General features: G+C 41.2%; 1 protein-coding gene and 1 long non-coding RNA gene across 8 annotated transcripts in view; one reads left to right on the forward strand and one right to left on the reverse strand.

Annotated features, from left to right (window-relative positions):
- The window catches only part of LOC134205817 (uncharacterized), a 167,462-nt gene that overhangs the window by 134,973 nt on the left and 7,396 nt on the right, over positions 1-25,093 (forward strand). For 5 of the 7 annotated variants that reach the window (XM_062681423.1, XM_062681424.1, XM_062681425.1 and 2 more), the window contains 7 exons: positions 8,591-9,320; positions 20,582-21,084; positions 21,149-21,302; positions 21,369-21,707; positions 21,775-22,519; positions 22,587-24,178; positions 24,249-24,455. In XM_062681423.1, the coding sequence (XP_062537407.1) occupies positions 8,608-9,320; positions 20,582-21,084; positions 21,149-21,302; positions 21,369-21,707; positions 21,775-22,519; positions 22,587-24,178; positions 24,249-24,455 (4,253 nt within the window). In that variant the 5' untranslated portion in view covers positions 8,591-8,607. Of the gene's footprint in view, positions 1-8,285; positions 8,422-8,590; positions 9,321-20,581; positions 21,085-21,148; positions 21,303-21,368; positions 21,708-21,774; positions 22,520-22,586; positions 24,179-24,248; positions 24,456-25,093 lie in introns of those variants that run through there. The other 2 variants (XM_062681422.1, XM_062681426.1) reach the window with 2 other exon arrangements.
- LOC134211338 (uncharacterized) lies at positions 5,266-6,381 on the reverse strand. The gene is made up of 3 exons (XR_009979002.1): positions 6,340-6,381; positions 5,550-5,716; positions 5,266-5,476 (listed from the first exon to the last, which is right to left on the reverse strand). It is a non-coding gene; the product is annotated as an uncharacterized LOC134211338 (long non-coding RNA).

The following is a 25,093-nucleotide window of genomic DNA, read 5'->3' on the forward strand; positions in this document are numbered from 1 at the left end:
TTCGCCACCTAGCGGCTACTGAACGAGCTCGAGATTCCCAAATTGGACGCATAGTCAAATCACTCGCAATCCATTTCTCAAGCCAATACTTCCCCATGTGTATAGTACACGTCCACATTAGAGGAGCGTGAGTATTTAGAATGTCTGGCAGCTATACACATTCTTCATCAGTAACTGTACTGATCAAGTGAGGTTGTGTAAGCTATTTGCCAGTCGGTCGTCAAGCTCAGACCCGACCGCTTTGGGTTCGAGTCCCATCGAAGGGAAAGTGGTTACCTCCAATACATTTTCCAAATCAATATCTTCCACATAATGTGCATATTCACATATGAGTTTTCATAATAAAATATCTAGTTAAAGTATAAAAACTCTTACCCTGACTTTTTTCAAGTTAAATTAAAACCGGGAAAATTTGGCAAAAATTACCGGGAAAAGCGGGAAAAAACCGGGAATTCGAAAATCGAATATCAGTGGCCACCCTGATTTCACTGCCTGTACTCTTAGCGCCATTTAAATGTCCCTCGTTCCCCACCTTTCGATCACAACACGTTCGTCCGCCAAGATGCTCCCATCCTTATGCCTGCACATTTCGGCTCGCAGCACGAAGGCTTGGCGGGATGCGTTGAGCTTCTGATAGAACTTGCGTGTTTATTGAGAACCGCACAACTGTTCCATCTTCTCGCACTCCGCTTCTTCCAGGCGGCGTTTCTTCTCCTAATAAAGGCGGGTCTGCTGTATCCGGTTCCGTCAATAACGTTCCACGTTCTGTCGGGAACCTTGCTGCAGCCAGCGCGGCCACCCGCGCTGCATCCTTCTCTCCCAGAATCTGTCCGCACTCTTCGTCCAACCAATCGTTCCGTCGACTTCGTCTCACATACCCGACGTTGTTCTTTGCTGCGTCTTTAATGGCTGCTTCAACTGTATTCCAGCAGTCCTCAAGAGGGGCCCCATCGAGCTCACCCTCTTCCGGCAACGCTGCCTCGAGATGCTGCGCGTATGCAGTGGCGACATCAGGTTGCTTCAATCGCTCTATGTCGTACCGCGGAGGTTCTCGGTACCGAACATTGTTGATGACGGATAGTTTTGGGCGCAGTTTAACCATCACCAAATAGTGGTCAGAGTCGATGTTAGCGCCACGATATGTCCTGATGTCGATAATGTCGGAGAAGTGCTGTCCATCAATCAGAACGTGGTCGATTTGTGATTCTGTCTGCAGTGGTGATCTCCAGGTGTACCGATACGGAAGGCTGTGTTGGAAGTAGGTGCTGCGAATGGCCATATTCTTGGAGGCAGCGAAATCAATTAGTCGTAGGCCGTTTTCGTTCGTCAGCCGGAGAGCGCTGAACTTCCCAATAGTCGGTCTAAACTCCTCCTCTTGGCCAACCTGAGCGTTAAAATCTCCTATGATGATTTTGACGTCGTGGCTTGGGCAGCTATCGTACTCACGTACCAGCTGCGCGTAGAATGCGTCCTTATCATCATCAGTGCTTCCGGAGTGTGGGCTATGGATGTTGATTATGCTGAAGTTGAAGAACCGGCCTTTGATCCTCAACCTGCACATTCTCTCGTTGATCGGCCACCACCCCATCACTCGACTTTGCATGTCGATCATCACTATGGAAGCTGTTCCCAGCTCGTGTGTGTTGCCGCAGCTCTGGTAGATGGTATGATTACTTCTAAACGTTCGCACCATTGATCCCTTCCAACAAACCTCCTGCAGCGCTACGATGCCGAATCCACGGTCCTTGAGCACATCGGCGAGTATGCGTGTGCTCCCGATGAAGTTGAGAAATTTGCAGTTCCACGAACCGAGTTTCCAATCGCTAGTCCCTTTTCGTCGCAGTGGTCTTCGCCGATGGTTCTGGTCCGTATTCTCTTGTTTATTGTTCGTAGCGTGAGTTTTTTTTGGCTGGCTTGCAGGGCCTGACACCAAACCCCCTAAATTTCCGGAGGACCATTCCTCCTTATTTCCGTTGGACCATGGTGCATAGTTTCACTTAGAGTCCCTCGCTGGCCCTAACATGGATGTGAGCCGATCCTGACATGGAGAACAGACGCTCAATAAGATTTGCCCCACCGAAGAAGAGTAAACCCCTCTTACCTGTCAGCATACGACCATAGTTCCCACCGGGGTTGGTTACCCGATCTTCCCTAAGGTTGCTCGTATCCCGGCCAGCACCACGGGGAGGTAGGGATAGGAGTTGCTGGGTAAGAGGCTAAGGACCGCAAGATGGGGTCTATTTTATTCCTTCAGGTACGCGAAGTACCAATGGTACGCTTTACCCAGCATTTGCCGTGCCAATTATAGTACATGTGATATCTATCAAACCACGATCTTTATCCAAAATATAACTAAAGTCTGAAATGTATGATTAATTAGGAAGGGTTTTTAATTAGAAAGGCTTTTTATATTGTTAATTCAAAAGTAAGTTAAGCACCAACATTTCGAGATTGTATTTTCAAGTTCAAATATATAAAAAAAAAGCTTATTACAACACGAGAACCTGATTTTCTACTCATGTAGATTAAATAGCTTCCTTTTAAACTACATCAGACGCTGGATAAACTTCTAGAAGTGTCATTTGAGGTGTCTGGCGCTGAGGAATCTTCCACTAGCTCATCTCAGATCTATTTTTTAATAGTTCAACTCTGTTGACTGTAGTATTGAACTACGAAAAGAATGTGTAATACTGAAATTTTTTAGTTGAATTGTTGAAAAAAAAGTAAATATTTGCTCATTAATGTCAGTTTTCGAACAATCATTAGTTCGAGCTAATCTTTTTGTCAAGCCAGGAAAGGCTTCCCCAGAAAACCAATACCAAGGATTTTTTCGTAAATTTTGAAAGTATATTCAAAAGTCCTAGGAAAAATTTAGAAAAAAAAATTCTGGGTAAAATCAAGCGGGTTGCTGGTATAATTCAAGCATATTCAGGCTTGAAAAAAAGTTTTCTGTTATTCAATAGTTTTTAACGTATTTTTCGGGTATTTTTTGCGTTATTCACAATATTTTTGTAGCAATTATCATTTATCTCCGGCGTGTGAAGAATATTGTATAAAATATGGTAGGCCGACAATGGACTGGACTGCGAATATCAGAAGAAAGAATTACGATAATATAACATTCAACAAAAAACCTTATAAAGACCGGAATGAATTATAAATGCCCAAAAAAAAAAAATCGAGAAAAAAATAACTACAACCCAATGTTTTAAAAACACTTGAATTACAGAAAAAATAGATTTTCCAATATTTTAGATTCGTTTCAAGAAAGATTATTCTCACGAAAAAGGCTACAACTAAATATATATTTAGTTTTGAGGGTTAATTACCATGATTTATCCATTGTTAAATACACTGTTTATCACTACTTCATAAAAAGAAATCACTTTCTCATCTGCATAATACCGACAAACTGCCCAAGCAAAGTCTGATAAGTTTCATAAATAGAATAAATTGAAAACATATTTTCTTTGATTTCGACATCAAATTGAAATCATAATTTGTTTTCAAATTCTTATTTTCGTGATTGATTACATATTTTGATTTCATTTTGCTGTAGATTTCTAATTTTTATGATATTTTTGATGAATGATGATGAATTTTGGTGAAAAACTTTACTGTTCAGAAAAGTGGCCCCAAGAACCGGGCACTATTACATCATGTTCCAATATGATCAAGTTCCTGTTACATGAGTGAAGACATCATTAAGAATAGAAATATTTCTCATTTGTTTTAAGTTGTAGATATTTAAATGTGTTAGTAAAGCTTATTTGACTTGTTTTCATATGGGATTCGCAACCATAGCAACACTACCGCAACTATTGGTGCAAAGCAGAGAGAAAGATACGGTATTTTAGTTATACTTTACCGATTTTGATGCAATTCTCAACCTGTTTTTTTCTCTATTTCGTGTTTTAACAGGTCAACAAATAGATAGACTATATGGGTTGCTGTGATAAAAACGTAGATTGTGCAAAAACAACACTACCGCAACTATAGGAACACCCACGACTAACAGAACTTTATTTAAAATTATTTAAAAGTAATTCAAAATATGGCCAATATTGACCATCTATACATAATCGTAATGCATTCGATTGATTTTAATATTGTTGATCCAAACCTCTGAAGTAAGGCGAAGCATGAAATTTTCTGGCATTTTTGTTTATTTTCAAATTTCGTACAAAGTGTACAACATGAGGGTCTGATATTCTATACAGGTAAGATACTTTTTAACAGCTTTTTTTTGTACTACATAAGATGATGGAGGAACCTCTGCTAGTGTTGTTTTGAAAAGTGTCCGGTATTGGGAGGTGTCCGGCGCTGGGGGCTCTCCCCCTTCTAATTCTGTTAACGAACAGCAACATCAAAATTATTAAATTTTCATTTATCGACAGCAGGAATAGTTATTGATTTGATGTCACAGTAGTATTTTTCTGCTATAGATTTTGATCTTTTAACCGTTAAAATGACCAAAAGGATATTAACCTGTGTTATCAAAATTAGGTGATTTCACAACAACAAAATTAGTTATTGATTTGCTCTCAAGCTTTTCTTTACTTTTGAAGGTTCAATCAAAGTTAATTGCCTATATTCCGGGGATTGAAGCACCAGTCTAGCGTACTGAGGGTCGTGGGCTCGAGTCACATCGATGGGAAAACTGGTTATCTTATCTCCAATACATTTTTCAAATCAAAATCTTCCACATAATGTACATATTCACAACTGAGTTTTCAAAACATTGTAAATACTTTTAAAGGATAGATCACATTCACCATTGCCTTATTCCAGGCTTATGCGTTTTTTTAAAGGCCATTACCTTACTCCGAGCAGATGCTTTACTTTTAATGAATAAATCATGTAATAAAACTTTGCAGAATCACGAACAAAAATCAGCTAAGTAGCTTACTGCAAAAAAAAAAATGCAGCCTTCCGTATCTGCAACAATGCTTAAGTTCGAAGGGATATAACTCACGAAAGATGTAATTACAATTGCCTATTCAATGTTTCCGATGTCTTATAGAAATTCCATAGGAATCATTGAATAATTTGGATTTAGTTTATTACTTAAAATCCCATCGTAAACTGAGTATTTTGTATTAGATTCTCAAGAATTATATTTACATTTTTTCCATGAACGAATTTTAAGAATGTTTCTAGAATTTAGTCTTGATCCACAAATGATCAACTAAGTTCTAATATACTTATCATTTGCAAAAAAAATCTATCGAGACTCTTGGATTTGGTCTGGCTGGATAAGAATAATTGAGGAAGTTATTCAAATTACGCAATTTGCTCAACAAATTCAAGGTATACCGGGATAAGTGAGGATGGGTCAGGTGGTATAATTGCTACCGTTGCTATCTCTTGCGCAAGAGGTCGTGGGTTAAATCGCTAAATATCTGATGGTGCTTCCTGTTGCCGAACTTAGTGCCGATGGCATATACTTCGCTGTGCTGCCAGTCCCCTCGTTAACCTATCAAATAAAGCAAATTTTATCAATCAGATTGGAAGAAGTGCTTCTGAAATCAGCGTCGATAAATCCTTACATGACCATTTGCCGATTTCGGCCAAATTATCCAGTCATCGTCATCCGATCCATACACAGCTATCCAACTTCACCATTATTCAGCCAATCAATTGAGCACAGATCTCCATTATTGGCTTGGCGAATGCCACGACCGCCTTCTTAGCTGCACACTTTGTTTACAATCGTCTGAAAAGAAGGGAGTAATAAACCAACAATCCGTATTCGAAGTCAAATGCGGAATCCATTCCGGGTGCCAGTCAGGTGTAGGCGAGCTCGTTCTACTGTTGTTGTCTGATGACTGCTTTCTGAGCTGGGTGTCGCTTCGTCATTGGATCAATTTGTCGAGATGTTATTTATTCTTCTCGGCAAAAATCATATAATAGGTATCATACTTTTTTTGTGAAAGCGAAAACCGAATATTTCTCGGCTCATGTCAAAAGTTGAATGAGCACAAACAGAGCTAATTCGTTCCAGCTGTTTTAAGATTATTGAAAAGATCCTAGACTGGTTCAAGAAATTGGATTGGAAATCCTACGCCTTTGGACTTGTGCCAACGTCGAAGAAAAAAATCAAGGCTTTTGTTGTTTTGTTTTTTTTTTCACACAATAAAAGGAAAATGTGGCAGCTAAATACAGCGGCATGACACGACCAAAGATCTGTCCTGTTCAGGTTTGATTGATGCCCGATGGTTGTCGTGTATCGAAACCAACAATCACTCAACCGCAAATTAGACACTTTCATCGCAGATAATTTCTGGGCCCATCATTCGCACAGTTTTTTAACAGAAGAAACCAATGAACGTTACGTACTCCTACGCTGTTTTTGTTCTTCGTTTTGGAGAGAAAGCCGAGATGGTTTGACACGATGAAGGAACCTGTTTATTTTTTCAACAGATGTCAAAAAAAGAAACATGCTATATGTTATGGCTGTTATTGATTAAAGATCTTAAAATCACGAGTTACACTGGATACCAATTAGGAAATCGTTGCTAATTTTGAATTCAGAGAAAACGACATTACCTCAACTAATGGAATCAAATACGTGTTCTCATTTTGCGGTGTTAATAAAATTAATTAATTTATTTGAATCAAATCATTGTGGATCGATCGATTTTCAAATAGAAATCACGATGCATTAAGCCTCACGGAATCGATCTAAATACGGTTCCTGCCCACGACTTTGTCGCGGTGACGACAAGTGTGTGTCAACTGTAAAGCTATCTCTTGATACTGCTGCCACTGCCTGTTTCGTTCGAGTGTCGATATTTTTGTAAACCCAATATGTACTTTGGACCGATGTAGTAGCGGAGAGTGCACCTTTGATGCACACAAGTTGGTAAACGATTCCACTAGCAGCAGCAGCAGCAGCAGCGATGGTGACAACGATGACGGCGCCCGACAGTGACCTGCAGTTGACTCAAGAACACCGCCCCTGCAAACCGAACCGGGATTGCTATACCAGAGCGAGGTTATCTGGTGTTACTTTTTTTTTTGCAAATGTAAACGTTTTAAAAGACAAACTCCCCCTCGTGTTTAATGTCGGTTTAACCTTGGAATAAAGTCGAGCGAATGAGGAAGCAAGCGGTCGTCGTGTTTGATTTACGCCATGAGTGTGGATGCTACGATGACCGCTCGGGCGACTAAAGATGATGGCAAAAACAAGACTTGGAATATTTATTTTTATAGATTTTATCCACATTCTATGAAAATTTTCAGACATAGAAAGGAAAATAAACAAACACTTGACTTATGAATTGTTCAGCAGAATATAAACTGAATTCATTTAAAATATTTGATTCACACTTTAATTTAAATAACATTCCATTACATACCATTTCTTCCGAATCTTCATTCGTAAAAATAATCAAAAGTATATATTGACGACAGAAAAATATATATCAGCTGGAGGCGACTGTTGGGGTAATTGGATGTTGCTAATTTACAATTCAACAGCCCATTTAATGTAGCCATTGCCACCGGAATGGATATGGTTCAACAATAATACAGAGCCGTAACGCTCGAGAGCTGCGTTTAAGTAGAGACGAATTCCAGTGCCCCGACAAATCAATAAACAACAGACGATCTCATTTCTTTTCATGTGGAAACCTTCTGCATTATATGGGTAATAATCATAAGTGGTTTTTGTTGATGATATGTTGAAAAAGACTTGAGATGGTTAACTAAGGTATTCATTAAAAATATTAATCTTCGTTTGTTTTGAGGTAAGGGAAATTGTGACTATGGCTTGAATATTTTTTAAGGATCGAACCTTCTGATATTCACAATATTCTTTGATAGTCAAAGAATCTTTCTGTCAAATTTGAACACTTGGTGTTCAGATACGTTAGATTTATGAAATGTTATTATTTCATTCGTGATCCATTATTTAAAACGCCATCAACTTAAACATTATCTGGAACAAAAATTCTAATTAACCACCTGCATGCATGGTTGTAGTGAATGCATCGAGAAAAGGGAAACATTATATCCCTGTGAGCCCGGTGTGCACACGACCTAATTCAGAAACAACATGACACCACATTAATCTCTGACTCAAATCAAGTACAACGACGCCGCTCTGCATACATATGGACCACGAGGGGGGCACTCATTGGACGCTGTTGAGCAGATCACTGCACTACGCACGCACCAGCAACGTGTAGGCGGCAAAATCTAATGACCGAAACAGAGACACCGTGGCTGCGACTTTAGCGCGGCACGGCAGTCGATTCCCCTCCGTCTTAAATCGAGGAGGGCAGCGAACGAACCATAAACCACAATCCTATTCAATCACGAAACATTCCAATATTGCTCACGCTGCGCTTCGTTTAGATTTGAGTTCTCCCCTTGGTGACCTGAAAGCCAAATATGGCTGGCCGTTGCGAAATTCAGGTAACATTACACAAATCAATCAGTGTCACACGGCTCGACTGTTTCTAACCATTAGGATGCATGCGTGCCGCAAGAATTCAAATTATTCGCTCCGAAATGGACTAATCCATTTGACATTTTAGACGTTAACTAATCTTCGCCCCATTCCGTTCTCTCTTTCCCATTTCAGAACTTAAAATTCTTCGTATGTCAGAGCACCCAAAACGCCAACAGCAGCAGGGGAAGTTTGTGTTGTCGCAGCAGAATCAGTCCCTCCTGAATCATAATCATAACAACAATCATCACCAGAAGCAGCAGCAGCTCGCTGGTCGTCCGCTCCTCAGCAAACAGAACTCACCCATCCGTCGTCCATTGGCTTCCAACGCAAACTTCTGGCCGAACAATAACAGTTCTATTAATAATAACAACAATGTTCACACAACTACACCGACCGGAGCGTTGTCAACTGGACCGTATGGCTTCTTCGGGGCGCCCGTGGGCGGTGGAAGTCCGGGCCGTGATAGTCTGTTGAACGACGAAAATCTCAAATCCAACGTACAGATTGTGCTGGACAATATCAATCGGAATTATCATGCCCTGCGGGAGCAAATATTGAGCAAGAGCAACATTAATCATAGTAATATCATCAATAATAATAATAATAACAGCAACAATAACGGTAGCACTAACCCTCACCTAGTGCTACTGCAAAGATTGCAGAGCGTTAGTCAGCAGCTGAAGCGGACTTCGGGCGTTGGACAGCAGCTGTACCAGGGAAGCGGTTACGGCAAGATGGCAGCCACCAGTCCCGACTCGGACACCAACTGCAATCCGTACATGCCACCGTTGAGCTGCTCGATAGCGTCGTCGCAGGATTTCAGTCATGACTACTCGGACTATCAGTGGTTCATGGATTACGGGTAAGTGCGGATTCTATTTTTGATATCGTATATGATATGGGTGAAATCGAAAGGAATCAATATCTCGAACGGTCTATTGTATTGTGATTGAAAAATGAAATTTGAAATTAGTTTCTCGCAATTTTATTCACTTGAATATTTGTTCAGTCTTCGTAAAGTTGACAATTATTTCACAAAGTGAATAACTGATCCCTTTATCAAAATTCACGGAAATGAAAAATCCTCCTATTTTCATTCTAAGCAATAAGACAAACAGCTTTATATTTACGGTTTCCATAATTTTTCAACTGAATATTTATGTTAGAGTGATGTAAAGATTGAAAGATCACCATCCTGGCAATGCACAGCTTAATATATTGACTTGCTTTACCTAGAATCAAAGTAGTTTTGTTTCGTGGTCTATGTTTTACTATAGACACTATAGTGGGGCCTTCCTTAGCCGTGCAGTCAGATAGCGTGGCCTCAAATAGACCATGCTGACGGTGGTTGGGTTCGATTCCCGGTCCAGACTAGATGTTCGGATTGGACATTTTCTCGACTTCCCTAGGCATAAAAGTATCATCGTGTTAGCTTCATGTTATACGAATACAAAAATGACAACTTGGCTTAGAAATCTCGCAGTTATTAACCACGTAAGTGCTGAGGCAGCAAGGTCCTAGTGGGGGATGTAATACCAATGAAGAAGATAGGGACCTATTGTAGATTTGTAAGCTAACTTATAACTTATTAAGTCATTCTTGAAGATGAGGTCATTTTTCCCCGAAGAGTTTCTAACGGAAATTTCAAAGGTATTTCTAAATGAAATTTCGGAAAGAACTCTTGAAGTAATTTCCGTATGATTCCTAAAAGAATTTCTTATATGATTTCCGAAAACAAAAAAAAAAATCTTTAAGGAATATTCGAATGTCTCAAGAAATATTTAATTGAATTTTACGAAGGAATGTCCGAAGGGATTCCTGGATAAAGTTTTTTAGAAATTCTGAAGGATTTCCAAGAATTTCTTCCTAGAAGGATCTCTTAAGGAATTACTGGAAGAATTTCCTTAATAAATTCCTGAAATAATTGCTGAAGCATTTTGTTAAAAAGGTTCGAAGGAACTCCTAAACCAATTTCCAAAGGAATTTCTAAAATTTACAAAAAAGAATTTCGGGAAGTTTCCCTGATACAGGTTCTTCCGTATATATTTCCGAAGATTTTTCCGTAAGATTTCCGACCAAATTTCCAAAGAAATTCTTTTAAAAAAATCGATTTTTTAAAAAGATTTTGGAATTTTTGAAGGAATATCTTGAATTTCTGTATCTATCTCCGAAGTAATTTCCTGAGAATTTGCCGAAAGAATTCCTGGATGAAATTTCGAAGAAATTCTTGGGGGAATCTACAGAGAAATTCAAGAAATTCAAGTTCCTTTTTAAATTCCTATAGGAACTTGTTTGGTAATTCCTGAAAGTAATTCCGGCGGGATTACGGGAGCCCTGGGAATGGAATATCTGAAAAAATTTCTGAGCGTATTGCTAAAGGAATTCCGTGTGGAAATTCCTGAGGATTTTCTAAAAGAATTCTTAGACAAATTCTGAAGGTGTTGCTAGATTTATTTGCTGAGGATTTTTGAAGAAATTTCATGAGGAATTTAGTAATGAATCACTGGAGGAATTTCCGAGGGATTACTGAGAGAAATTTACAATGGAATTCTTGAAGGATTTTTTGAAGGTATGCACGAAGGATCTTCTGGATGACTAATTGAATTAATTCCTTTTTAAAATAACTGGATTATATTCCGAACGAACTAATAAGTTCATGAAATATCACCTGGAGAAATTTCCGAAGCAACTCCTGAAGTGATTTCCTATGAAATTCTTGAGAATATCCGAAGAAGTATGATGATGGATCGACTGCTATTTTTGAATTTATATTTTTGGCATGAATTCTTAATTCCAGATTCAAAACAGGATTTTGTTTTACTACTGTCCGCATTTTCGCTAGAATTTCCGAGAAATTCCTTCAGAAGTCCCTGACGGAATTCTTGCGAAAGTTTCGAAAGTAATTTCCAATTGAATTCCTGTAGAAATCTAGAAGTTTATATAAAAATTATAGTTGGTATTTGTTTGAAAATTCCATTGGAAATTCTTTCGTGGATTCCTTTAATAGTTCTTTAGCAAATTCCTTCAGAAATTTCTTTAAAAAGTATTTTTGAAAATCTATTCAGGTTACTAATTAATGATTTACTTCTACGTGAATTACTTCTACGTATTACTTCGTATATTTACGTATTACTTCTACGTGAAGTTAAACGATTTACAATGATATGGAAATGCTAATATCATCTTCCAAACTTAGACGTACATGTTCATGATAAAATTAGAGGCGAAAGTATAGAATTGATAGTTCTGTTAGGATACGGCAAGCATGAAGAATGTTTTCATAGAAGTCGATTTGAAAGCGAGCGGAGGGCAATATTTGTGATGGCACATATTGCACGACCTTCCTTCTGCCAAATTCCCGTATGAAGGGGGAGGGAAGAATATCATACATACATTCATACATTATTCATGCCTGCCGTATCCTAACCTGGGACGGGACTTGCAAAGAGGAAAAAATGTAACTTCATCTGCTTCCAGGCAATCGCTGTCACGAACTGTCAGGTGCAACCAGCACCTTTTTCGTGTATTTCGTGTGATTTTGTTTTACGAGTACTTTTTCACTTTGAAAAGTATTCTAAAATAGCCGGACAGCTCAATATTGAGCAATTATGAATATGTGTTTTATTCCCGATATAGAAATCATTACGAAAACAAGTTTACAAATCCGCAAATTGCAAACAATTTTATTGTGCTCAGAAGAGTCCACTCGGGGCTTAGGTGAAACAGTCAAGGAAACAGTTGAGAACCGTTGATCAACTGTGATTAAAAGAAGAACAAGTGTCAAAACAAGGAAAAAGAAGCAGCGTCTTTGCTTGTCCCGTCCCAGATCCTAACGGAACTATCAATTCTATACTTTCGCCTCTAATTCTATCACGAACATTAGACGTACATGTTTGGAAAATGATATTAGCATTTCCATATCACTATTCAGGTTGTTCTTCGTAAATTCATCCAAGAATACTTCCTGAAATACATTTGGAAACTCCTGCAAAAATTTCTACCAAGATTTATTCGGAAAATCCTTCAGAAATTCTTTCGGGAACTCCTCCAGAAATAACTCATAAAATTCACCCAGTAGTTCATGTGAATATTCCTCCAGGGATTCTTCCGTAGAACCTCCCGAAAGGTCTTTATGAATTTCTCCAGAAATTCCTTTAGTAGAACAATGTAATATTCCTTTCAAAATTCCTGCAGGAATTATTCCGAAAATTCTAAAGGAGTTTTCGTAGAAGTTTCTAACGGAAATTCAAAAGGATTCTCGAAAGAATTCCCAAAAGAATCTCCAAATAAAATTTCCGAAGGATTCCTAAAAGAATTTCTGAAGGATTTTCTAAGAGATTCCAGAAAAAAAGCTCAAAGGAAATGAAAGGAAAAAACTGAATCTCCGAAGCTCTAAAGGAATTCCTAGAAGAGTTGCTATAACAAATTTGGAGGAATGACCAAAGGAATTACTGTAAGAATTTTCGAAAAAAAAAATCCTGGATTCGTGAGGAAAATTTCCAAGAATTTCTTCCTAGAGTTTCCGAAAGGATTTCTTGAGACAGTACTAGCAGAATTCCTAAAATATATTCCCAAGAAATTCCTAAACCAATTCCCGAAAAAACTACTGAAGAAATTTTCAAAGGCATTCCCAAAGAAACATCGGAAGGACTAAAGAAACTTCCGCAGGTATTCCTTAAACAATTTCCGTAGTTATCCCTGTTATCCTTTTGCAAAAGAATTCTTAAAGAAATTTCCGATTGACTTTCGATTTTTATTATTTATTAGCAGACTAAGGCCGGAGTGGCCTGTGTAATACATAAAAGTCTTCTCCATTCAGCTCGGTCCATGGCTGCACTTCGCCAACCACGCAGTCTGCGGAGGGTCCGCAAATCGTCCTCCACCTGATCGATCCACCTTGCCCGCTGTGCACCTCGCCTTCTTGTTCCCGTCGGATCGTTGTCGAGAATTATTTTCACCGGATTACTGTCCGACATTCTGGCTACGTGCCCGGCCCACCGCAGTCGTCCGATTTTCGCGGTGTGAACGATGGATGGTTCTCCCAACAGCTGATGCAACTCGTGGTTCATTCGCCTTCTCCACGTACCGTTCGCCATCTGTACCCCACCCTAGATGGTATGCAGCACTATCCTTTCGAAAACTCCCAGTGCGCGTTGGTCCTCCACGAGCATCGTCCAGGTCTAGTGTCCGTAGATAACTACCGGTCTAATAAGCGTTTTGTAGATAGTCAGTTTGGTACGGCGGCGAACTCTATTCGATCGGAGCGTCTTGCGGAGTCCAAAGTACGTACGATTTCCAGCCACTATTCAGCTCCGAATTTCTTTGCTGGTATCGTTATCGGCGGTTATCAGTGAGCCTAAGTAGACGAATTCTTCACCCACCTTGATTTTGTCACCATCGATAGAAACTCGTGTTGGGTGGCTTACATTGCCCTATCTTGAGCCTTTTCCTATCATGTACTTCGTCTTCGGGGCCCTCCTTAGCCGTGCGGTAAGATGCGCGGCTACAAAGCAAGACCATGCTGAGGGTTGCTGGGTTCGATTCCCGGTGCCGGTCTAGGCAATTTTCGGATTGGAAATTGTCTCGACTTCCCTGGGCATAAAAGTATCATCGTATTAGCCTCATGATATACGAATGCAAAAATGGTAACTAAATGGCTTTAGAAACCTCGCAGTTAATAACTGTGGAAGTGCTTAATGAACACTAAGCTGCGAGGCGGCTCTGTCCCAGTGTGGGGATGTAATGCCAATAAGAAGAAGAAGAAGAAGAAGACTTCGTCTTCGACGTGTTGATGACTAGTCCAATCCGTTTAGCTTCGCTTTTCAGTCTGATGTAGGCTTCCTCCATCCTCTCAAAGTTACGTGCCTTGATATCAATGTCGTCGGCGAAACCAAATAACTGGACGGACTTCGTGAAAATCGTACCACTCGTTTCAATCCCTGCCCTTCGTATTACTCCCTCCAAAGCGATGTTGAATAGCAGACACGAAGACCATCACCTTGCCGTAACTCTCTGCGCGTTTCGAAGGGACTCGAGAATGCCCCTGAAACTCGAATTACGCACATCACCCGATCCATCGTCGCCTTGATCAACCGTATCAGTTTATCCGGAAATCCGTTTTCGTGCATTAGCTGACATAGCTGGTCTCGATCGATTGTATCATATGCGGCTTTGAAGTCGATGAATAGATGATGTGTGGACACTAGGGTGGCTCAAAAAACACTTTTTCCAAATGTTCAATGGGCCGCCCTCTTATTCGGTTCTACTTGATACCCTGATGCTCTGGACAAAATTTCAGCCAAATCGGTCAACGTTTGGGCGGTGCTAAACTCGTTGAAAATTTATATGGACAAATGTATGCAGAAACATTCAAAAACAGTGATTTGCAGTTGGACGGCACAATTTACGATCAAGAGTCATGATACTCATTCAGTTTTTGTAGAATTGAATACAGAATGTTATGCTGAAAACCGCGAGAAGATTAGAGTTTATTAGGCAAAGATATTAGCATTTTACTGGAGTGTTGTAGGGGTGAATTTATTTCTTTTCAAAGGTAAAAGAAACGAAATTTGCTCAAACCCCACTTCAGAGAAATGCGAATAACTTAGCCGGGCAAACTCTAATCTTCTCGCGGTTTTCTGCATAACAATCTGTATTAAATTCTTCAAGATCTGAATGAGTATCAAAGTTCTTCATCGTAAGTTGTGCCGTCCAACTGCAATTCACTGTTTTTGGATGTTTCTGCATACATTTTTGCATATAAACTTCCAACGAGTTTAGCACCACCCAAACGTTGACCGATTTGGCTGAAATTTTGTCCAGAGCATCAGGGCATCAAATAGAACCGAATAAGAGGGCGGCCCATCAAAAATATTGAACAAAGTTTTTCCCATATTAATTTGAGCCACCCTAGTGGACACGTTGTATTCGCGGCATTTCTGCAATGCCTGACGTACGGCAAACACCTGATCTGTGGTAGAGCGTTCATCCATAAATTCCGCCTGGTACTGCCCCACGAACTCTCTTGCAATTGGTGTTAGTCGACGGCATAAAATTTGGGAGAGTACCTTGTAGGCGGCGTTAAGCAATGTGATTGCGCGGTAGTTGCTACAATCCAGCTTATCGCCCTTTTTGTAGATGGAACCACGACACCTTCCATCCACTCCTGCGGCAGAACCTCATCCTCTCAAACCTTGGTAATCACCCAGTGCAGCGCTCTAGCCAGTGCCTCATCACCGTGTTTAAACAGCTCTCCTGGTAGTTGGTCAACTCCAGGGGCTTTGTTGTTTTTCAGCCGGCCGATCTCCTCCTGGATTTCTTGGAGATTCGGAGTCGGAAGTTGCATGTCCTGCGAGCGTGCTCCTTGGTTCATTACCATACCGCCAATGTTGTCTGCCCTATCGCCATTCAGGTGCTCTTCGTAGTGCTGCCGCCACCTTTGGATCACCTCACGCTCGTTTGTAAGAAGGTTCCCGTTTATGTCCTTACACCTATCAGGCTGTGGCACGTGGCTCTTACGTGAACAGTTCAACTTCTCATAGAACTTTCGTGTGTTATTAGTGCGGTACAGTTGCTCCGTCTCTTCACGATCTTGATCTTCCTGCCGGTGCTTTTTCCTCCGGAAAATAGAGTTTTGTCTGTTCCGCGCCCGTTTAGGGTAAGACGGTATAATATGCCCCCCCTAAGGCAACTTCTTGATAAATTTTTACTTTTCAACGCAATTTATGCAAACTTTGTGTTATTTGGTAGTCCAGGAAGTCGCAAATGCATTGCCCGTGAGTAGTCACATAAAAATATTACAGATAACACGTAATAAAGCTTTTTTGAAAAGTCGTGAAAAAACGGATTTCAAAAAGTGCCTGGGCAATACGCCCCACCTTAACCAAAGACGTTTCATAGCCCTTCATTATTATTTTATCAATCCCATAATAAAAAGGTTACAACTCCTTATGTGCTTGACATTGGAAAACCAACATAAGTCCATTTAAGCAGGATTGAATTACTTTTCAATAGTTTTCATATATAATTGGGAAGCAACTGCTGCAAGCTCGCCGCGCTTGTGTCCAGTTGGTAAGGGCATATTGTCCTGCCTACACTGGGGCGTTTTGACCAGTAAAACATATTTTTGAAAAACGTTACATTTTTTAAGATGGAAGCAATTTTATATCATATTAACCACTGAGAAAAGTTATTTTGTTGCCCAACTGAGTGTTCCAGTGCAAGTTTTGCGGACAGTATGCTAGCGTCGCTCCAGAATGTTGAGCAAACAAACATTAAACGTTACATCAAAACTGTAACTTTTTTTTTCAAATATTTTCATTATGTAATACAAAAATACTTCCTCATTCACATAGTATGATGATTTTACAAATACTTAAGGACTGTTCATTAAAGAAAGTGGACACCGGTTTTTCAAAGGAACATGTTTATTTTGGAACAAATTCATAAGGTTGCTTTATATAAATGACAATCAACAAGCATATGAACGAATTCACATGATTTTGAATATTTACTTCTCTTTTCTAAAGAATGCTCGGACTTTTCTCTTGACAGCTCCCATTAGATTCTGCACAACTTCTTCCGTAACTTTTCATTGTGCGGCAGACCAAATTTTCTTGAAGCAGTCAACAGAGCTTGCTTCTCTCCCATCTACCTTAAGATGCCGCGTAATTATTGCCCTGTATTTTTCGATAGGACGCAGTTCAGGGCAGATTGGTGGATTCAGGCATTTTTCGACAAGATCGACTTTTTCCTTCTTCAGCATCTCCAACGTAGCAGAAACGTAGTGAGCCGATGCCAGATCCGGCCAAAACAATAGAGGATCCGTATGCTTTCGGTAGATGGTTAGAAGTCGTTTTTTGATACATTATTTTCTTCAATTTTCACCGTTGTCTGTGAAATACGGAGTCACATTAGCAAATTGCTTGCCATACCAAAACATTTTCCTAATTTTTTCCGGTTCGGATATATCATACGTCATCAGGCACATCTGTCCTCTGTTCAGCGTTGAAAAAATGTGGCCCTGGAAGTGTACTGGTGTCCAATTTGACGTATATCTCGTCGTCCATCAAAATGCACTGTACCAATTTGGCAGAATTAATCTGCGAGTTGATAAACTGATCCGACCTATCGTTCGGAATTTTTAAGGTTTTTCTAAATTGTTCAGGTGTGCTGCAAAAGTAAGCAATTTCTTTACACACAGAGCGAAAATTACCAATTTTTCTTTAAGTTCTAACCTTAAACCATTCATAAAAAGGTGTCCACTTACTTTAATGAACAGTCCTTATAGGTACCAACTGATTTTGACCCTTAGCTAGTTATAGTTTTCTAGAAATCAAAGGGGGGCGTTTTGGCCAGGTGGGGCGCATTATACCGTCTTACCCTATATCGTGCCTCGTTCGCCCTCGTGCGGTGTTGCAGCATTCTTCTTTTCCACTAACTGCTAAAGTTTATCGCTACCGGGCCTAATATTTTCATCAGATTCTTGAAGCACCGGTGGGCGTGTGGTGTAAAAACCAGCCTCCTAATCACGACGTCCATAGTTCGAATCCTGGTTCCAACTTTTTTGAACAAACTGAAAATATTTCAAAAGATTGTCGTATGAAATGTATTCCATTAGAGAATCGTATGAAAATCAATACATTTTTTCGTGGTGAAATTTATAATGAGATTCTTATGATCAGTGGTGCAATTTATCAACAATGCCTGCTGAGTGTGATTCTTTTGTTTTGTATTTTTCTCTGCTGCTCTTTGCCTATGATGATGCCTTTCAGTCAGAAAGACAAAGCAAGCAGAAATAGCTTAGCCAACTCTGTTAGCCAACAGCGGGCTGAAGCGATCATTCGGCACAAATTTCCTGTCTTTTTCTTTCAAGTGATAGCTTTCACCCATGCATTTATATAGGGCCGTCACATTCACGCACCAGCGAGTGAACTGAATGGCTAGGAAGTGAGACAATGGTATCAATATCCTACAAATCTCAGTCACTGAGATTGATAATACAGTGGTGCACTTATGTTTTGCCTTTCTCGTACAACTAAGTTGTACCGAAAGGCTATCATTTCACTCCAAAATCGAACTTTTGATAGAAGTCCCGGAGACCCATAGTGTTATATACCATTCGACTCAGCTCGATGAGCTGAACAAATGTCTGTCTGTCCGTGTGTGCGTGTGTGTGTGTGTGTGTGTGTGTGTGTGTGTGTGTGTGTGTGCACAAATGCCATAAAAACATTTGCCAAATTTTCACATAGAAACTCTTAACTGATTTTCTTGCAACAAGTTGCATCCAACAGAGACTAAAACGCTGTTGATCACTATTGAATTTCATAATAATTGCAAATTGCAAAAAATAGATAATATTAAAATAGTGATGAGACATAGTCACATAGAACAATAATGTGTTTATCCGTGGCTTCCCATTAAGAGTTTCATCGTACTATAAAGATGCTCGTGTTGCATGCATTTAGGCGTAACTATGCTCTTCGTTCAGTTTCATAGTGAAATTGTCCGAAAGTCTAAATTCGAACATAGGAAATTCGAGAAACTTTTGGCAGCGCCATCTGTCGTCTACTAGTGTAAATTTTCTATCATAACATTAGACGGTGTAACTGTTTTGCCTTTCTTGTACATCATCGAGGTGTAAGCGTAAAGGCTACATTTCAAGACAAAATTTTCAAAACGACTTATCTGCTTTTGTAAACAAAGATTCAAACGACGATTTGACGAATCTGATAGCTCTCCCACGCAAACCAACACCACCATTAGGTAGATGAAGGTTTCCGCTACCTGTTGATGGTGTTGTTTTGCGTGGAGGAGCTACAGATTCGTCGTTTTGAAAATTTTGTCTTGATTTATTACCTTTTTGCGCGAGAAAGGCGCCATCGCCGCTAGGTGGAATAATCTGGTTTTTTTTAGTGTATGAAAGAATGTGAAACGAATATTACAATACTCATATATCACGCAATCATAACTAAATTAAAATTATCTTCCCAGAATCAATTTGGTAGCACAAAAACTATGCAATGAAATATAAATTATGTTTATGGGTGATCGGGGCAATATAGGCCACCTAACGAAATCGTTCCGAAAAGCGCTGAAAAGGTCAAAAAATCGTCACTCAAATGTAGTTAACTTATACTAGGGAGTCTTACTTTTCATATTACGTCGATGAATGATGAAATGATGAAAAATGCGTTAAGAAATTGTTGGAATGCACTTTTGAAAATGTGTTGTTTTTAATGTGTGTTCCCTACTATACGGGGCAATATGGGCCACCATTTGGGGCAGTATGGGCCACCCATCCAAAACGTTCTTTTGGGAGACAAAAGTGTCGTAATGTGGATGAATATGATATTCCTACAACAGTTTAGTGTATTCCATACAAAATGAGATTAATAAGCCGCGCAACAGCGGACCGAACCGATTTGCCACTCTTCACCGTTTGCGCAGACACATTACAATTGGTCTATGGTCATTTTGTCTGTTCCGATCGCAGTGATACGATATTGTAATTTATCCGTAATGAATCTAACATAGATGATAATGTTCTTGTATTCGGCAACTGAAATTTGAACTTGTTCGCATATTAGTACCTAATATGTTGCTCTGTGCAGGTATTTACACACAGTACATTTTAAGTGTATTTCCATGTTTGAATTGAATTTTAATGCGGTTTCCACGTTGAGGCTTATGTGGAGCATTCTCTTAAAGATCATACAACATTGAGATGATAAAAATTGTCAATAAGCTCAAATTGAGGGTGGCTCATATTGCCTCTACTGCCCCTACATAGTATGAACTAATATTCAAAAAGCATTATCTAAGCCACAATTTTATGGACAAAATAAGAGGACATAGCAATCCAACTGAAGAATGGGTATTGACGGGCGTTTGATGCCATTATCTGCATATGTATCCATTTTAACAAGGGATGTTTAATTTTATTAGGCAGTCAGCTTATCTATTAATTTAATTCATTTATTAATTTAAGTCATTAATTTCAATGAGAAAAATTAGAACCTTTTTTGCGCGATATTAGGAATCATCCTATTTCAGCAGCTGATTCGATTGCTGTTGGGCATCCTTTCTTGAATAATAAAAACTGTTTCCCTTATCGATTTCCAGAAGCTACCGCGATGGCATCACACACCAGAGCATCCTGTCGGCTCTGTCGGCCTCGTACAACGGCATCGGAGAGTTGTCCTACTACGAGGATCTGGCCAAGAACATCGACGCCAATCTGGCCGAGGTGGATATGGAGAACTTCCGCACCGAGGACATCCATTCGCTGCTCACGACGCTACCGACACTGTGCAGTGAAAGTGCCGAACTGCGACGCAATCGGAACAACAACCGGGGCGATCTGATCCTGGACACGTGGGCCGATGCAACGGGAATCGGAGGGGGCACGGTAGGCGGAATGACAACGGTGGCCGATTTGGAGAACTCGATCTGCAAATCGAAGCTGCTGTTTTCGCCGGTGAAGGAATCGCACATCAGTGTCGATTCGTTGGATATGGATGGGTATCCGGATGAGGATGATATTATACTGACGTGCCAGGCGAATAAGAATAACTATACCATCGCGTTCGAGCAGAGCGCGCTGTATTCGGATGAAAGTTTCTATGGTTTGTTTAAAAGTTGTTAAAATATCATTTATTGAATTATTATTGAAAATCGTTTTAATTGCAGATGGCCCAGAAAATTATGCCAAATATAAACATTTCAATGTGATGAACAACTTGGACCACATTATCAGAAGAAAGTCCCAGGAAACGGCTATGTCCGTTTCAGAAGTGGGTTATACGACTTGGAGTAAGCTCAGGAAAAATGGACCGGCTCAAAGGTTTGTTGTGAATGATGGAATATCTTATTCTAAGGGTTTGTAAAGATATAGCTCAAACTATTTCAGACTTCCAATTGTGGCGACAAATCCGCTGATCAATCATATTTCGCGGCATGCACCGACCTGCTTCGTGCGGAAGAGCCTGAGTATGCCGGATTTGAAGAGTGATGAAGCGGATATGGTTGACCATGCAGATGAGGTGGATCACGTTGCCGAAGTAAGCGATCAACAACAGGAGCAGCAGCAGCACCACAGGCATCAGTTGAATGTATCGCAAGCGGCCAACTCCGCTGCAACTTCCGGCGAGTCGTTTGGAAAACAGATGCGAACACTACTACCAATGTATCCGGTGCCGACGGACTCCGGTAGTGACAATTCGGTTCCGCTGAAGGATTCCAATTTGGAGTAAGTAGCTTCTGCATGGAAGTAACACATTTTAGCATCAATATAATCAATTTTGTGATTCCTACAGCAACAATGACGATCAAAACCAGCATCAACCGTCGTTCAATCTGGTGAAGCTATTCATCAAACAAAAGAGCAGTTCGACGGACACCTGTATGGATGTTTCGTCCGGATGTTGGCCCAGCGATTCCACCAATAGTGCTTCCGGTGGCGAAAACAATAACAACAGCAACACCAATTTGGTCGTGGCCAGCTCCAAAGATCGTTGTCGGAAGAAAAGCATGAACGATTCGGGCAAATGTTCGAACCTGGGAAGGCACGACGAAGAGGAGTTTCAGTTTGATAGTCTGGATGCACAAATCAATAACAACAACAACAATGATGATGGGACAGCGCCGTCCGCTGCCACCAACGGAGACGAGAGACTGGAACGGACGAGGCTGAATGATTTTAACTCCCCGGTACACAAGCGGAATTACAAGGCGTACAATCTGAACATCGCCAACAAGAACCTACCGGCCGTGAATCCAGTGGTGTATAATCTGATGAACAATAATAGCAACGGCGGAGCGAGTAACGCAAGCAGCGGAAGCAATCCGAGCAGCAACAGTATTAACAATAATAATAACAATAACAATAGCTTTAAGGACACCAACTCGGATGCTAGTCGTACGTCGGAGAATCTGACGCAAATCTTCAACAACAATGGCAACAATGACAGCGGCGGTAACAACAATGGCGCCAAACGGAAGGTGCCGATCGAGATGATCACCAAATCGATGCAGACGTCGTTCATCGGAACCAAGGAGAAGGTGAGTTCTGGTGGAAATTTTTCCAATCAATATTACCATAATCGAAATTTTCAACGTTCTGTTTCAGGTTCGTGTGGTTCCACCATCGTTCCTCGAGCGGCTTAACAAACTCGGCGACAAACAGAAGGCTCCGGTCTTTGTCGTATATCCCAACTACGTTTTGCCGGACCTGGGCTTCCTAAAGTCGCAGAACGATGTGGTCATCTCGCCGCTCTCGTTCAAGGAGAACTTTGCCCAGCGGACACACCTGCGCAAAACGCGACCCGTTTCGATGAACGACATCGAGAATATTAAAGCCAAGGAGTACAAACACGTGCTGGACTGGAAGTCGTTGATCACGCTGCTACCGCAGGAGTACCGAAAGTTGCTGCGAAATGTTCCGGAGGCAAATGCTTGCAGCGCGGCGGAGGACAACGCACCGCAGAAGCCGCTGTTTTGTATGACACCGCCCTTGAGGCGAGGTCGGGGAGTTACCTGCGATTGCATAAACATCCTCAACACACAGACCTATAATAGCTCCAGTTCCGGAGGAAGTTCTAGTCAGCCGCCTAGCTCGGGTTACCGTGGTTCCTCCACGATTTTGACGGATTCCGAAATGGATCTGTTGGGACCGAGCGGAAGCGGCAACCTTAGTAATAATTTGTACGTTTATCAGTACGACAGCCCAGCGGAAGTGACATCCGCGGAAAGGCCTCCTTCGGGACGGGTTGCGCCGAAAGGAATCCTCAGGAGAACTACAGTCCAAAGGGCACCAGCCAAAGGTAAAAGAAATAGCATGTTTGAGGAGAACCATAAAGCTGGCCAGAACCTCGAAAAGCGTCGGTCCCTTCAGGAGCCGTGCTACAATTTCTCCGAGGAGAACCTTATCATAGAGGATTCGATCAACGAACTCGCAGACAGTGGCCTCCGTAAGGTGAACAACTCCCCAAACATGTCCCAGCACCAAGCTCGTCTTCCCAACACACCAAAACTACCCTCGGCCGACGATTACCATCGGTTAAATAAGTTGAACGAAATGAATGATCTCGAACTGAACAAAGCTGTTAGCAGCAAACTGAACCGTGCTCAACACCAGCAGAGCATGGAAGATGATCTGGAAGCTCGCATGCGTGCCGAACACTTCCTTTCCAATGTCCCGAAGTCAGAACTGAAGCACTATGCAGAGTTTGCTCATTTCCTGGAAGCAACTACTACAGAAGGAATCGTCATTGGCCAGAACGAAGAGGTGTACGATCGTCAACGACTGAGGCACGAAGTAAGTCGTGCCTTAGCTCAACGCAAAAACGTTTCCTTCAATCAACCCCAGGCAGGCCCTATCAACACCACTCCGGTACGGCAGCAAGCTCAGCTATTGCGACCAACAGAGATCAAGTTTTCAACTCCTCCAAACTCGCCAAACATGTCCGTCACGATGGCTCAAAAACCACCGCAAAAGCCTACTCCCTCGGCGGTGCAGTCGCCATCCAGTACCGAACGCGAGAAGCAGGATAAGATTCAATCGAACCGCTTCAAGCGACTGCAGATCCAATGGGAACTGCTGAGCAAGGAAGGCCAACAGTTGAAGCAAGAACTGCAGCAACCGCGTAGCGGTGGCAACACTCCAACCGGGGCCACGATGAAGTCCCGCATTCCACGACCTGTCAGTTACCCGACCACACGGTGAGTTTTTCTTTGTTCATTGCTAACAAGAAGACCAGCGAATATAAATTAATTTTATTATTTTTGACAGGGCAAACTCGGATCCAATGGTGAGCAAAACGTTGAGGTCACCGAGCCGGATTGTGCCACCCAAGCGGTACAATGCCGGCTCGCTGGGAACGGTAGCAATGATTGGTGGTCATCAGCAGGCGACCACTCCTCCTACTCCGGCACCCCGGACACCGAACAAGCTATTGCATACGACTCCAAAGAAGGCCGCCACCGTCGGCACACCAAGGTGAGGGTTTTTAAAGTTTTTAGGACACTGAGCTATTTGCCCGTTTCGTTGGGATATATATCTATAGATACTCTGTGGTAGTGTGTAACGGTGTAAATCTGGTCATATCATCAGGCTCGGTTTAATACTGAAGCTGAAAATAAGACGTCCCACACCGGGAGCGCTGAAAAGCTCATAAGGACTGATGCCAGTTATGTCTCAATTATGGTCCTGGCCGCGCCGCAATGGACTAAGCTTTGATCATATTTTGAATGCGAGGGCTGAAACGGCGAGTGGGCTTATGGTTAGGCTGTCTTCTTTCCCATGGAACCGCAACACGCCTTGGCAGGCCGTCCAATCCTGCCACTCCGTTTTGCCATCTGGGTAGGAGTAGGCTCAGATGATAATTCCTGACTGGCGCTGATCTAGCTCTGAACACGCAAGCTAGTTACCACAGCAAGCATAGATAACCGTGGGATTAAAAGGCGACTACTTCAGCAGGATTCGACGACAGCTGGTGGACCAATCGCTATGAAGTATTTTCTCTATAAAAAAATCAAGTGAAGCGTCCAACAAGGTGGATCTTGACCTTAATCGCTTCATACACACTTAAAATAAATCGCCGACTTCGGTAAAATTTTACCGAAATCTCAACCGCT

The sequence above is a fragment of the Armigeres subalbatus genome, chromosome 1 (genome assembly GCF_024139115.2).
Source record: "Armigeres subalbatus isolate Guangzhou_Male chromosome 1, GZ_Asu_2, whole genome shotgun sequence".
NCBI lineage: Eukaryota > Metazoa > Arthropoda > Insecta > Diptera > Culicidae > Armigeres > Armigeres subalbatus.